Genomic DNA, 16,170 nt, shown 5'->3' with positions numbered 1-16,170 from the left:
CAGAAAGAAGAACAACCTGGGCTTCAGTTAACGCTGTACGCTCCACAGACAACAGCTATCAGTCAGTGATGGCCTAATTCTGCTCCCATTAAAGTCAACGGGAGTTTTATTGTGGACTTCAACCGGAGTCTGCTCCCATTGAGTTTAATGGGGGCAGAAGCTGGCCATCACTGAGCATTCTTGAAAGTCCTAGTCTTACACATATCAGAAATTAGTCCAGAGTTCAGTTTTTAAATATGCTGAACTTCACATTACCAACAGTAATGAATAGGCCCCTAAATGGTATGTGTGCCATGATGGGCATCATCTCTCCATGTCAAGAGAAACAGAAGAGTAACAACATAAAGGGTTATTTTTTAAACTATGTTCCATTCTACAAATGTTCAGAATGCTGCTTCATTCCTTAATGGCCACCTGCAATGGTGACTCTCAAATGCTATGGTGGAACTAATCCTTTAGCTCAAGCAGTCGTGGCTCATGCTTTTGGAGGCAGCATGGCTTAGTACACAGGGCCCTACAGTCACTCAGAGTCAGGAGACTGGGTTCTAGTTCCAGCTCTGCCCCTAAGCTGCTGGATGGCCCTGGGTAAGTCACTGCACCTGTTTCCTTTCCCAAGTCTGTCTATTTAGGCTGTATGCTCGTCAAAGCAGGGCCAGTCTCACTGTGTCTGTGTGCAGTGCCTACGACAATGGGGCCCCCAAACTTCTTTGGTTCCTTCTAGGAGCTATTGAAATACAAAGCCACTCCGCTCCCATCTACACACAAAATATTTAAGAAGTTTTCCTTCTCCCCCCATCCCTACAAACAGTAGAAATACGAGGCCTTCACTTCCCTCTTTACCAGAGGACCTGAAGAATAAGGTCACATAAGGTACTTGAACTCCAGCTCTGTCGGCCTTCAGCTGAGCAAGGAAAGAATGCTGAGAAGACTGACTTTTCCCCTTCCTCCCTCGCTGGGAGCGCTTCTCTGGCTCTAACTCCCCAAACAGAATAAATGAACATGAACTTACACAAAAATCAAAACAAAAACAAGACACCACACCCCTACCACATGCTCTACGTGGCCAAGTCTCCTTAATTTTCTCCTTATTTGACTTAACGCTGGAAGGTACGCAGATACCATGGTGACGGATACAGCATGGGAATATAAATAAGGAGACTGGCTATCTTCATATGTGCAAATTTTTAGTCTGAGTATTTAAACTATGCAAATGCATAGTTTAAGTTGATCATGTAGAAGTGGCAGCTTCATCCAAATCATTAATTGTGGCCATAAAAATCTATCAGTCTATTACCTAATAAATTACACTTACCATATTGGGGAGCTAGTGGCAAAAATCAGCTTTCAGCAAATGGATATTTAGTGGAACGAGTGGGAGGGGCTAACAATTTTGTAGTGTCTAGTAACCAGTCTGGTAGAAATTAAATAAAATACAATTGGGGACTGGGTAAAGCCAAACTTAATGTATACTGAGACCACTGCCTATCATGCTGACCAATACTGTCTCACTGTTTACTTGTACTCCCCCCCCATCTGCGTGTATCCATCTGTCGTCTTCTACTTAGACTGCAAGCTCTTTGGGGGCAGGGACTGTATTTCTGATCTATGTTTGTATAGCGCCTAGCACAACAGAGTCCTGAGCCATGACTGGGACTCTTAGGCACAATACATAATAAATAAATAAATTTACACTGAACGAAAAAATAGTTCTAGTTATTGTTGCATCAAGGTGGAATGTAGGCCCTGTCCACACCAGAAGTTCAATTCAGCTTTTGTAACCAGTTGACAAATATAGTCTGAGTTGTGTTCTCATAGCAGCTCCCCTCTGTCTCTTTCAAGGGTGGCTGAACTAAGCCCAGAAAGCACTGAAACAAACAGTCAGGCAATACAAGCATGAACAGCTATGCCACACTACTTCAGTGTGGAACAGAGCAGCAGGAGGACATGCTCACAGCATGGTGCAAGAAGCATGTGGGGCGATACACTCTAGAAGTCCTGCTACACAGACAGCTCTGATGAAGAGGGCCATACATGGTTAGTGTTTTATCACCAATGCTGAACGCAAATAAAAGCCAGTTCACCAAACCAATCACAGGAAAGCAACCAAACTAGCTTAAGCCTCAAGCAGCAGCAAGACACTTAACTGACGTTTACTAACAGAGATTGAACCATGTGGATATAAGCCACCTTTACAGTCAACCATGCCATTTGGGGCATAGGCGCCGACTTCCCCGCTGCCCGGTGGGTGCTTGACCCTCCCCCACCCCTGGCCCTGCCCCAGTCCCACCCCTTCCCCAAAGTCCCCGCCCTCTTCCCTCCCCCATTCTAATTTTTCTCCGTGGGTGCTCCATTGGCGCCTATGACTTGGGGTATGTCTTCACTACACAGCTAACCCAGGTGATTGGCACCCAGGCCTGAGCACCAGAATAAGCTTAGCCTGAGTGTGAAGGTTGCCTCTTACAGGTGTATCTGGGTGCATAGCCCATGGTTCTTTGTGCTGAGATGTTTTAGGATTCTTTCCCAGTCAATTGCAAGGGAACTTGTCTGTCCTTTAGGGGTGAGGGGAATTGTGGGAAGGCACTGGTGGAGTCTGCATCCTCATTGCAAAATGGGTGGGATTCAGCCTGACCTAAAGTGAAGCCTGGACTCTAATCCACCCTTGGCCCCCCAGCTATCGCAGCTAGCCAGACTTAAAGCATCTTCAAACCTGGATCAGAGGTTTTTCTGTGTGGATGGTAGGGAGATTTGAGCTAAAACCCAGGTGAGAGCCTGCAATGAAGACACACCCTAACTGGTTACAAACTCAATTAAACCCTCTTTTACACTCTACCAGAGCCTTCCCTTTTTAATCCTATGTTTATAGCACAAACAACTATCAGAGTCATTTGAGGCTCACATCTGACCAAACCTGACTGGTAATTGGGAACAACTGTGTAGGGTGGAAGCAGGAGAGATGTCTTGAGGCAGGATGGCTATGGGATCTGAGTGCCACACCCACCTTCTCTTACACATTCCTAACTTACTAAGTGAGCCTGAAGAAATTCTGCTGGGATCAGCTTTAACCCTGTATTCTGAGGTTTGCATTCAGTCAGGGGTAGTGAGCATGGAAGGTCCATTTTGTCTTTAGCCTTGTTGTCCTTAATTATATTCCTAGAGCAGAATTTACATTTTTGTTTTTTAACCACAGGCTAGACGTGAGAGAGACAGATCAAGTCTGTTAAAGAGGAATTACAAGAGACCACTGAGGATGGCAAGTGTTAATTGCATGCATGAAACAAATTATCTTTGGGGCCTGTGCAGGAGAAGAGCCCTTGCATAGCTTGAAAGCTTGTCTCTGTCACCAAGAGAAGTTCGTCCAATAGAAGACATTACCTCACCCACCTTGTGTCTCCAATATCCTGGGACCAACACCGCAACAACAACACTGAACTCCCTCTGCCAGGCAAAACTTCCATCAATTTCAGTGGCAGTTTTAACTGAATTACTGCAGCCTTCAGTTCTATTTAGGCTGTAAGCAAGTTCTCAATATTAGTTTTCAGGGGCATTCTTAAAAGTCCCGCCGTTGAAGGTCCTCACTAAAGAGGTTTGTGCCAGTGTTGCAGGAAGGAGACCAGAGACTAAAAAAAGATGAATAGTGATGTGCAAGAACATCACTGGATTGGGCCCTAGATAGATGCTAGTAGGTTTAGTCTTCTAGCCCAGTGGTTCTCAACTTTTCTAGACTACTGTACCCCTTTCAGGAGACTGATTTGTCTTGCGTACCAAGTTTCATCTCACTTAAAAACTACTTGCTTACAAAAATCAGACATAAAAATACAAAAGTGTCACAGCGCACTATTACTGAAAAATTGCTTTTTTCCTCATTTTATCATAGAATTATAATATAAATTGCAACCCACCCCCCCAGGTTGAGAAACATTGATATAATACAAAGAGCAGGATTATAAACAAGTTATTGTGTGTATAAGGGCTGGTCTACACTGGGGGGGAGGGGTCGATGTAAGATACGCAACTTCAGCTACGGGAATAGCGTAGCTGAAGTCGACGTATCTTATTTCGACTTACCTCGGGTCCTCATGGCACGGGATCGATGGCCGCGGCTCCCCCGTCAACTCCGCTACCGCCGCTCGCCCTGGTGGAGTTCTGGAATTGACGGGAGCACGTTCGGGGATCGATATATTGCGTCTAGACGAGACGCAATATATCGATCCCCGATAGATCGATTACTACCCGCCGATTCGGCGGGTAGTCTGGACGTACCCTGAGATTTAGTTTGTACTGACTTTGCTAGTGTTTTTCATGTAGCCCGTTGTACAACTAGGCAAATATCTAGATGAGTGGACGTACCTCCTGGAAGACCTCTGTGTAAGGGTACATATACCCCTGTTCTAGCCAATGGATATCTGGCAACATTTGCAGAAACTGTATTTAACATGGTAACCACATGAATAACAAGGTGCTGCCTTCATCAGCAAAAGGTTGGCACATGGCCATCTTCCAGCAACTAAATTTTCCAATATGTACTTTCCAGTGTAGTCAGGACCCCACAGTAGTTTGTCTAAACGATATGGCAGGTACTCTATCACACATCCTGGGACAGGACATCCCAGAGCACGTTGCCTCATGTGCATTTCCTGCAGGCACCAGCTGCCCAAGGTCTCCCAGAAAAAACAGTTACACAGCCCAGGGGTTTCTGTGGTGTAAGAAACGCTGCTGCATGGACAATTCAACTGTGCTTGCTGGAGCCAGGTCACAGAAGCACATCATGACCCAATTACAAACATCACTGTACTTGGTGCTGCCCCCATCGTAGACCCTGTACATGCGAGGAAGATGGAATCTTAACAAATCTTTCAGAGTAGGAAGGGTTTGAAAGCTTGAGCTCCTTAAAGTTTTCCACAGAGTGGGTTATGGGTAAATGAATGGGACGGTGAAAGGAGAGAAGATGCAAGACATTTCTTCCCTCCGCCATCATCCTCAAATAAGTCTGTCAAACATATTTCTTTCCCTCCATCCTCCACTGAACCTGTTGCAGATGTACTGTATTTATCATTTGCTGAGTGAAATCCCTTGTCCATTGATGCTCTCCATTTAGCTCAACAATTACTTGGCATTTTGCTGCTGCCAAGACTACAGGATCTAAAACAACTGACTGATTAATGCATAAGTTTCATAGATGTGACCACTTAAAGGAACCATCCCAGGATCAGAATGAATGCTTACAATAAAACGGAGAAGACATTACCCTATTTGCGTGGCACTGATAGCGTAGTAGGTGCTGTATAATACACAAAGACAGATAGTACCTGCCCTGAAGTGCTCAAGTGTTTTGGGGGGACAAGCCTATTGAACCAGTTACATAAACTGCTATTTCAGCTCACATGAAAGATTAATCTTTACATGCCAAGTGTGTTTTTTGTTTTTGTTTGACTCTGCAACTGGCTTTTGTGGAAATCCAGAAATAAAATACAGCTAATCCAGAATGACTGAAGTCAATCTTGCTTTGGCATTCTGTCTTAATTTAAGATGGCAGCAACATATTGTGGTTTTCTCCAAGACTCTACTACATTTGGTTTGGATACAATCACTTCTGTTTGGAAACTTAGAACAAGAAGTTAAATGTATTCTTAGTCACATTATTTTTGACAGAGTTCATTTTAGTTTGACTCTAGTTACCAGAGATGTGATCTGACTTCAGGAAGAATTCCAAAACATTGCATAAAATCTGTGTTAACATCCTGGAGGTTCAAAGCATCACATTTTTAGTAGTGTACCTGAATATTGATTTAAAAAGGTAAAGCTTATTCTTTTAAAGACCAAGATTTTCAAGGCGCTCTCAACTGTAGAAGGACATTATAATCTAGTATAGGCTCAGCACCCACAGAAAAAAAAAATAATAATAATAATAGTGGGTGCTCAACACCCACCAGCCACAGCTGTTTGGCAGCCGCCCGATGAGCTAATCAGGGGCACTGTCAAAGATCTAATCGGTAGCTGCTGCCAAACAGCTGTTTGGCTGGGGGAGGGGCTTGTGGCAGGCGGAAAGCGGTGGGCACTTTGGGGGAGGGGCTGGAGCAACTCCCTCCTCCCCCAGGAAAACTAGAAGTCAGCACCTATGTAATCTAGGATCAAGGTACAATCGATCAATCAGGCTACTGAGCATTGACCAGCACCAATTTACATACCTATCTTGCTCCCATGGAAGTCAAAAGGGAGTAAGAGCAGTCCTCTAAGATTTTCATTCTCTTTAAAGGGGATTGGTAAAGACAAATTTGTTTTTACTGGAATGCTAAAGGTTGTAAGAGAATACTACATTATGCACCTGCAAAAAAAAGGTGTGTGTTTAATTTCAAAATGCTTATGTGGGCACATAATATTTCAGTTGCTAAGGTGTTTGTACAGTAGTAACACTGATTTTTTGCAGCTGAGTGTCTTTTGCACAGGCACACGTTCCCATAACAAGCAGCAATGTTAGCAGGACAAACCACAAGCTGTCTGAGTGTTTCTCCACCCTAGCAATTGTTTTTAATAGGGCAGAATTGCTGGAGGACTATTTGACTTCTGCACGTGTCAGAGATCCAAAACATGCTCTTTAATCCACAGTGTTCATTGTGCAGGAGAAGAGCACTGTTTCTAAAGAGCTGTGCTCTGTATCGGAAAGCCTGACTCTGAATCATGAGCTTTATTTTTTGTGCACTGGACACATCAGAATGTCAATCTTAGAAGCATATTAAAAATCTAATTACCACCTTTGATAGAACACCGAATAACTGAATATTGGATTTGGATGAAGTGGAATAGTAGATATAACATAAATAGACCTACTGTATTTATTACTATTTAAATTTTATGATTGCCTGTAATAAGTGTGACTGTTCATTGTAGCAGGATGTTAGTCAGGATTGGGTTTTAATAAAAAGGTCAATCAACTTGACAAAACAGAACATTGTCACTTTTCCTCATATTGTTAGTAACTTGTCATTGCACCTGACTGCAGTGCTGTTTGCAAGGGGGTGTTATCACATCCCTAACCATAATTTAAAAAATAGTTTCATTTTCTGATAAGAGGATTTGGCAATTAAGCATCTCCTGAAGAGGTTTTTCTTTTACAGTCACTTCAAAAAAACAAACAAAACCAAAACACACAAAGTGAATCTATATCCACTCTAGAAAGATTGAAGACCCTTCTCCAGTTACTTTTCTGCTTGTACCTCTAGTCAAGAGGAAATAAGGTAAGGCTATGGCTACACTACAACTTAAATTGATATAAATTATGTTGCTCGGGGGGTGAATTAGCCAACCCCCGGAGCGACATCACACTAGCGTTTAAGTGGAGAATGCTATGTCAGCGGGAGAGCTTCTCCCACCGACATAGCTACCGCCACTCATTAATTAAGCCAACACTTAGGCCTGGTCTACACTGGGGGGGAGGAGGAGGAGGGAATCGATCTAAGATACGCAACTTCAGCTACGAGAATAGCATAGCTGAAGTCGACGTATCTTAGATCGAATTAAAATTACTTACTTCGCTTCCTCACGGCATGCCGCGGCTCCCCTGTCGACTCTGCTTCCGCCTCTCGCCGAGCTGGAGTTCAGCAGTCGACAGGAGAGCGATCGGGGATCGATTTATCGCGTCTACACTACACGTGATGAATCGATCCCCGATAGATCGATCCCTACCCGCCGATCCGGCAGGTAGTGTAGACGTACCCTTAGAGTGGCTACACTAGAGAGTTTACAGTGGCACAGCTGCATCAGTGCAGCTCTAAGCTCTCTAGTGTAGCCATAGCCTTGGTGTGTGAGGATGATACACGTCTCTGACTCTTTTAAACAGAATCTGACAAGAGACAAACTTAAAGTATTCTAAATCTTAAAAACAGAACCTTCAAGAGTGACAATTGAGTCAAGTAACTTCCTTCAGGTTATTACAGACATTTTAAAAACTTACAATATTCCAGAACGTCCTGCTGGATGGAAAAGAAATGGAGTCTTGTGTTCTCCATACGTATCCTGCCATTTAGGCCCGCATTTGAGAAATTGTGAAAATTATTGAAAAAAATCCAAACAAAATTTTCTTATTCAGTTTTGGAACAAAACAAAACCCCAACAACCTCTTATTTAAGAAGTTGTAAGTTTTCATCCTTTAAGTGGTAATAGTGAATGAATATCTCATGGTGGATGTAGGGATTTCTCTCCAAAAGTTTTGTTTTGTTTTAGAGCATCATAGCTATGCACAGGGTTTCACACAAGAAGAAGATAATAGGTCTAGTGCTTGGGGGGATTTTTAAATCTGAATGGAGAGGAAATGCATTAAGAGTAAGGTGTATATTTGTTTTCTAAGATGGGATCTACCAGCAAGCTGGAGTTTTTAAAAACTTAGGGAAGAGGTTGGGGGTGGGGGGGCGAGTGGGGCGGAAAAAAGTCCTTTTAGAATTATTTCCAGAAGCCAGTAATCTGAGACAGCATCTTCAAAAAGGGAAAAAGGATATTCTGCTTGCTACCAACTGACAGAGGAGTGGCTATAGAATGCTAGCTGCAGGAGAGAATAGTAGTTATGATCTAGTAAGATTACTTCGGATTATGAATTTGAAATTCCTGCCTAACCCTGGAGCTCAGAAGTTTATCTTGAGCTACAGATGTAGATACTATCTGCCTCAATAGGTTGTGGGTATTTTGGTTTTTATCCAATAGAGAAAACCATAGAACAAAAACAAAAAAAAGGGTCAATAATGTATTAATACTTCCATATCTATCTAGGGGAAGATATTAACAGGTTCCCAAACAGGTTTCCCTTCCCCCACTATCCCATCCAGGAACAGGATATAAAGCCCTTGCTAGTTTCTTTTGGGAGGTGTGGAGGAGAGAGAGAAGTCAGGAAGAACTATTAAAGATTTCAGCAATCAACCTCATCTGAGGATGCAAGTGTATAAAGACAGCTTGTTTTTTGTTTTGCCTTATTTAGCCTTTGAGAAGACATCAGATCACCATACCATGGCAAGCCACTTGCACTAGGAAATCAGTTCTGACTTGTTTTATGAGTACTTCACAGCATTCACAACATCATTCATTTTGTTAAGGGCTTTTAGCCAGAGAATCTATAGCTTTGAATATTCCCTGTGGATAAACATAGGATATTAAACATTCAGGGAATAAAGTGGCAGATGTTGAAAAATGCTCTGGGGCCAGATTCTCAGATGGCATAAGTCAGCATAGCACCACTGAAGTCAAAGGAACTAAAATGAGTTACACCAGCTGAAAATCTGACCTTCTAGATTTCCCATGAAGCTTAGAGGTTGCCAACATTGGGGAGACCGCATGGGTCTATTTTTTATATCAATATCAGAAATGAGTGATAAGGCAGGAATAGTGTCTGAGAATCAGATCACTTGCTCTCAGGGGATGTAAAGTGGGGCTCAAGACTGTTTCCTCAGAGGGCAACCATAGAAATAAGCAACTGTCTCCAGGGTTCGAGACCCTTTCTTTAGCGGTAACCTGAATCTGGAGTTAAACTTTAGATTAGTCTTAATTAGTCTGGAGCAATTCTGCCCTTAGTTTCAATCAGGACTAAATCTGAATCAAAGGTTGCAATATACTACATTGCTGGGTGTTTATATAAACAGAAATCTGCTTCAGGATAGGAGGAGATGAGTCCAGAGGAAGCATAATTAAAGTTGTCAGGTGTCCCATGGCAATCTTTTTGGAGCTCCTACACATCTTGGTCAGTAAAAGCCAAAGAAAATGGTTTCAGGAACTTGTACAAAGGCACCTCCCTTCTGCTTACCTTCTCCATTAATAGATTCCACCCATCCAAGGTCTGCCACCAGGGAACTCCTGGATCCCAAACCAATTACACACTCTAGTGAAAGATACTGTACTGTACCCACCTGACTCTCTCTCTCTCTCTCTCTCTCTTTGACAGGCCATAGCATTAGAAGATAGCTAAGAAGACAGGAGTTCTCATACTCAACTTTCTAGTTCTCAGACAGGTTTTTGACAAGCTTCACGCTTACAAAATAAAGGTGACTAGATTCTAAGTATTTAGAAGGCTGTCTCCACACAGCTGCCAGGAACAGTTGCATTGACTAGATGGTATTTAACTCATCTTTTTTAACCATAAGAGTCCAGCCAAACCAAACCGGAGAGTAGCTGGTATTTCCAGGCAGGTCAGAGGAACTGTCATACCAGGACAAACCAACCTAGCCTGGTATCCCACCTCCAACAACTGTGAATCATAGATGATTCACTGAAAGGTAGAAAAGTCTGCAGAAATATAAAGTACCTTGCCTGGTGTGTAATATTATATGTTGGGAAACAGTTTCTTCTTGACCCTGGCTCATCAACTTACCCCTGAAGTATCAGAATTAGCTACCTCATTCTAATATACCTAAGAGCTCTGTAAAAAATATAAGAGGAACTTATTTCAACAGTGACCTTGCTACAAAAACTAATCACAAGAACTTGCTACATAATTAACACATAGTGTTACTACAAACAATGGATAACATTGTTGGACTAATGCATCATTAAGGCTGACAATTTAAACACACAAAAGTTAGGAAATTCAAGAGTTAAGGTTTCCATCATAACATTAACCCAGATGCATTGCATGTGTAGTATTTTGGATCACTTATGGATGTATATATCTCAGGGTTTTGTTTGTTTGTTTTGGGAGGGGGGGAGGTTTGTCTGACATTTAAAGATTCTACCTTAAGAATGAAGTAATGTGGTTTTCTGCATTTCATTTCCTTGGCTTAAAAATAACCTCTTGACATCAGCAGTGAGACCCCTCCCCCCCCACCTCATCCCCAACCTTTAAAGCCCTCCTCCCACACAAATATTCTCACTATATCTACCCCCCTCTCCAGAAATCTACAATCATTAAAGCACACATGCAAGTATTAGATGGACTGGTGGGATAAATCTGGAGGATTTCTGCAGCTGAGAAAGAGGCTGTCAGGTGCTTACTAGTAGTGAGATTTAAAAAAAACAAAACAAAAAAAAACAGAAAATAAACATGGAAGACTAGGTTACTGCATATTACAATGGAGAGAATTGGAGCATTAGCTTGGCCAATCTGCAGATGTTAGACATGTGTTTAACAGTAGAAGGCTTGGTTTGAAAATGTGGGTCAAGTGCACTGCTTAATTACCAAGTCATACATACATTCATCTCACTGGGTCTGCAGGGTTTCTAGGGGTACGCTGGGTGGGCAGAGCACTTCTGAATAAATTATGCTTTCACAGCAAGCACACCTGGAAATAGACTGCCAGGATAAGGAGATAGACAAAAAAGTTTTCCAAGCCTGCTGACACCCTTCCAATGCTACCATACAGGTTGGAGGGTAGAAAATAAAGTGTTCTAAACCTTCATTTGAGATGCCACCTCCAAAATCATAAATACCCCAGAAATTAAGGCAGCGTCTCAGCTCAACCCAGCCCCACAGGCAACCATTACACATTTTGTACTTTCTCAACGGCAGAGGTACGTGCTGTCTGAATTGAATCAAACTGTCCCATTAACACCAAGGGTATGTCTACACTACCGCGGTAGTTCGACGGCTGGCAATCGAACTTCCGGGTTCGATTTATCGCGTCTGGTCTGGACGCGATAATTCGAACCAGGAAGTGCTCACCGTCGACTGCGGTACTCCACCTCAGCGAGAGGAGTACCGCGGAGTCGACGGGGGAGCCTGCCTGCCGCGTGTGGACCGCGGTAAATTCGAACTAAGGTATGTCGACTTCAGCTACGTTATTCACGTAGCTGAAGTTGCGTACCTTAGATCGAATTGGGGTGTTAGTGTAGACCAGGCCCAACTGTGGTAGATGAAGAGACCAGGACACATAACCAGGTTTACCACCATCTTAACCTTAGTGGTTTTTCAGTGAATCTGGAATGCTGCATAAAGTTTTACAAGACACTAATTTTATTCCTTGTATTTTTTTCCAGACTTGCATTGTGACTCGTCACTGAGGACAAGTCACATGATATGAACTTTTAAAATCAGATTGCTAGAGTTTTAAATATATATTTATATTTATTTATTTCAATATTTAAGTACTAAACATTTTTTCACTCAAAACTGCCTGGCAGGATTTTGATCAAGTTTTGAACAGAAACAAACTCACCTCTTCTTGCTGAGACTAAATGGTAGGCATTTCAACCCCAAAGGATTGTTTGAGAAAGTTACAGACACTTGAAAACAGGATTTTAAAAGCTGGATAGCCAACTCAAGCTTCGACATAGCTGCTTTGCAACATTCTAATTGTGTGTGCTATGGTCTTCTAATTTATAATTCATTCTCTAACAATAATATTTAGCATTTATATAGAACCCATAGATATCAAAGTGGTTTATAATGGTGTGTGCGTATTATCCCCATTTTACAGATGGGGAAATTGAGGCACCGGCATTGAGACTTATCCAAAGTCACATAGCATGTCAATGGGAGAACTGGGAATAGAAGCCAGTTTTCTTACTTCCATTGAACACCTAGTGGTAGCTCAGACTCTTTAGACTAGCAAACAGGGCCACAGTACTGGGAGTGTATTTGGCATCATGCACAAGACAGGAACTTAAAAAGATCCCACTGAGATCATTTTGTTTGTTTTTTTGGAGCTCTGTTAATTTACTACTATTACTTGGGAACCGGAAGCATTTGGAATTCTGCCTCACTTCTCTCAGCATATATTTAAGATGTTTGTAATTTATGTCTCATTACAAACACACGCCCTGTCTTTGGTCAGGCTTGGTCCTAAAGCAAGACAGGCAGGCTCACTCAAGTTCAATATTCCATAGGGGACTCTTCAGAAAGCCATCAAGCTAACACACACACACTCTCTGTAATAGATCAAGATGCACTTAGCCAGGGTCTCATCTTTGTGAAAGAAGGATCACCAGACAGAGTACTTTTAGCAGGATCCTTAGGAGCTGAGCCTTCCTCCCAACAAAGAGAGAAGAAATTCACTAGATAATCAGATGATTACAAAAACCCAAACAAGTTTAAACAGGATTACAGAGTTGAAGACATGCAACAAACATTACAGCACTGACTCAGGCTGAGATCTGTACGTGAGCCTGAAAACTTGAGACCAAAAGCTGATTAGCCGTTCCGAAGGTAAAGGGGGAGGTGGGACTGAATTCAGATTTAATTCATCGGGGGGGGGGGGGGAAAGAGAGAGAAAGACAGGCTGAGGTTTTCCTCTTTTCACAGCTACATTTACCAAATTCCACAACTTCCGAACAGGTCTATAAAGCGAGACAATGGGTCGTTTTTTCTTATTTTAAAAAAAAAAATCTTCCAAACGTTGTGCTCTTTCTTGATTCAGACTGAAGCACCGAAAGATCAAGTTTAAACCGAGTGGGTTCTAAAGCTGCAGCATCACCCCCCGCCCCTTCGGGATTAAGACGAGACTGATTGAACTAACGGGCTTTCACCCAGTTAAAAACCTCGGCTTTTGTGTAAACAGCCAATCGCAGCTGGGGGAAAGGGGGGTGCAGTTACGGACTCACACCGAGCCAGAAACGTGCAACCCAAAATAAAGAGTTTACACTGGCCACAAAACTTGCCCGGCGAAGTCCTCCGCATGGCAAGTGCCCTAGATCTCCAGACAAGCTGCTGTGTGAGTCCTTGCTCATTGCGGATACAGGGATAAGGGGGAGGGCAGGGGGAAGAGAGATGAACGTCCCTACCTTTCCAGCTCAATCCAGGCGAAAAAAAAATGAGCGCTAGAGAGTTTGAGCCATGTGATCGCAGCTACATACCGAATACAGCTCAGCCTTTTTAAAAGTTGCCACCAGGAACAACCTCTATCCTTTGCTGCAACTTAGAAAATATTTTCAATCGCAAAGAGGGGGAAGGGAGATAAGTGGGGGAAGGGGGGGGGGGGTCTCCATTCATTTGCAAAAGAATCCGGGGGAGGGGGGGAAGGAAAGCACCGGGCTGCTTCCAAATTGTGTCCAGCCGCAGTCTCCTTACCTTACTCTTCACTTCCACCGCGCTGCAATCGAAATACCGCAGAGTCTGAGATTTATTAAAACTCCGATTCATCTTCTCGGTCCCCAGTTTACCCCCCCTTCCTCCTCCTCTTCGCCCTCGCTCAACAAGGGCTGCAGGATCCGCTGCCTCCGACTGTGGGAAAGTTTCCCCGGGCTGCGTGTTGTTGCCGCTGCTCCGATCCTGGAATGTATCTTTCTTTGGAACGTTCAGCCGCCGGAGGTTCTTTTACTTTGTCCCAACGCTCGAATCAGAGCGCCCGCCCAGCTCGCTCTCCGGGCTTCTGTTTGTAACAATCGCTCCTCCAACAGAGCTCGCAACGCGCCCGTGACTCAATGAGAGGAGGTGTCACGTACTAGACCCCGCCTCTGGCGAACCTCCCCCTTCCATCCTCGCCTCTTTCAGTTCCCGGAGAGAAAAGCTCCTCCCGCTCCAGAGGGTGTGCTTTCTGGGCTGTGATTGACTACTGAAATCCCTAGTTCGTTAGGGGAAGTCGCACAAAAGAGTGGGAGCTGTGGACAAAAGTAACTACGGAGCCCGCGTATTAGAGAAGGATGCAAACCAAAACGCGGGTGGCCAGATATTCCCTCCTCTCCTCCCCGCTCCCGCAAATTTGGAGAAGTTTGCATACAAATCTGATCGTTGTGGTGCAAACCCCTCGCTGTGTAATGTATTTACAAATGATAAGGGAAACTACTAACAGGCACAATTTCCATGAAACTTTTGCACACCCCCCCCCGTACTATATCTAGTTACCAGCCCCAGACCATAATAACCGTCAATAATATTGCCAGTCCTAAGGTTTTGATCCTGCAAACATTTCTGACTGGGCTTAATATTACTACCATAAATATTTCAACTTATTTCAATTGGAATTCCATATAACTACTCACAATAAAGTTAAGCACATGTAAAGTGTTTGCAGGGTTGGGGCACAAGTGTTCAAAAATCATGATTGGGATTTTTTTTTTTAATTATCGTCTGAGTTTGGAGCCTGTAGGGTTCATGTTTTCAAGCTTTTCTTTGCAACCATGAGGGTTAAAAATGTACTTGATTTTAAAATGAAAGTTGATAGTCTCATCACATAACTCAAGGAATATAACTTTAAAGAAAACACCAAATATGAAACCTGTGATAAAAATCACAAGATTTGGCAACACTGTAAAAATAAAAGGAAAGTAATGATAATTTTCCTTAATATTCAAAATCACTCCAGGCAGTAGAATCAGTAGAATTTTCTTAGTTTAAATATTTTTCTATCCCATTGCATGAAAAACCCACAGAAACAAGAGAAACGGACTGATTTTACAGGGGAAATCATTAAAAAGACCATACACAAAGTGCTGGCAACTCTGTAAAGTGAACAAATTGAAAATAAAGAGATTTCTTTTCTCTCTCATAGTATTTTATGGCCGGGTCCTGTAAAGATTTGTGCACGTTTAACTTTACACACTGTGAGCATTCCTAATGTCTTCAATTTAAGTACTCACACTGCATAAAGTTAAGCACACTTCTACATCTTTACAGGACTTTTGCACCCTTGTAGAGTCATGGGGTATGTCTACACAGCAAGTAGCAGCCCATGGTAGTGTCAGTCTCAGAGCCCAGGTCGACAGACTTGGTCTCTTAGGGCTCATGCACCTCCACCCTAGGCTTCAGAGTCAGAGCTCCAGCCCAAGCATGAATGCTGTTGCAGGCTGTGTGAACATATCCATTGAAATATAAAGCCCTGATCCTGTAAGGCGTTCTGTGGGTCTGTAGGGGTGGACCACAAAGAACTCTGTGCAGGTTCAGGGCTAGTGTTTGCAAAGTGCTTTGGGATCTTTTGAGGGGAAATTTTTCTATATAAATGTAAGATGATGATGACTATAGTGATTTAGAGTCTGAGGACAGAAAGTTTAGATGGGAAAATTTCCCTCACTTCCTCCTACAAATCAGTGCTTATTGGTCTCTCTCCCTCAATTGTCACCAGTTATTACTATTATAATTTATAATTTTGTATTACAATAGCACCTAGGAGCCTCAGTCATGGACCAGGACCCCATTGTGTGAAAGACTGTACAAATGTAGGTCAAAGGACAGTTCCTCCCCCAACAAACTTACAGTCTAAGGCCTGGTCTACACTACAAGTGTCAAGGCTGGATCCCCACTTTGAACTTTAGGGTTCAAATGTAGGG

At 42.9% G+C, this 16,170-nt stretch overlaps 1 protein-coding gene across 1 annotated transcript in view; it reads right to left on the bottom strand.

Moving 5' to 3' along the window:
• Positions 1–14,265, bottom strand: part of PARD6G (par-6 family cell polarity regulator gamma) — a 95,295-nt gene extending 81,030 nt beyond the window's left edge. Inside the window, exon 1 of the mRNA XM_026647319.1 lies at positions 13,976–14,265. Coding sequence (XP_026503104.1) covers positions 13,976–14,047 — 72 coding nt within the window. The 5' untranslated portion in view covers positions 14,048–14,265. The remainder of the gene's footprint in view (positions 1–13,975) is intronic.
• Positions 14,266–16,170: the final 1,905 nt, after the last annotated feature.

This window comes from Terrapene carolina, unplaced genomic scaffold, assembly GCF_002925995.2.
Source record: "Terrapene carolina triunguis isolate 2854851 unplaced genomic scaffold, T_m_triunguis-2.0 Scaffold58, whole genome shotgun sequence".
Lineage (NCBI taxonomy): Eukaryota > Metazoa > Chordata > Testudines > Emydidae > Terrapene > Terrapene triunguis.
The sequence above is the reverse complement of the archived record's forward strand: the minus strand, read 5'-3'. Positions and strand labels throughout refer to the sequence as shown.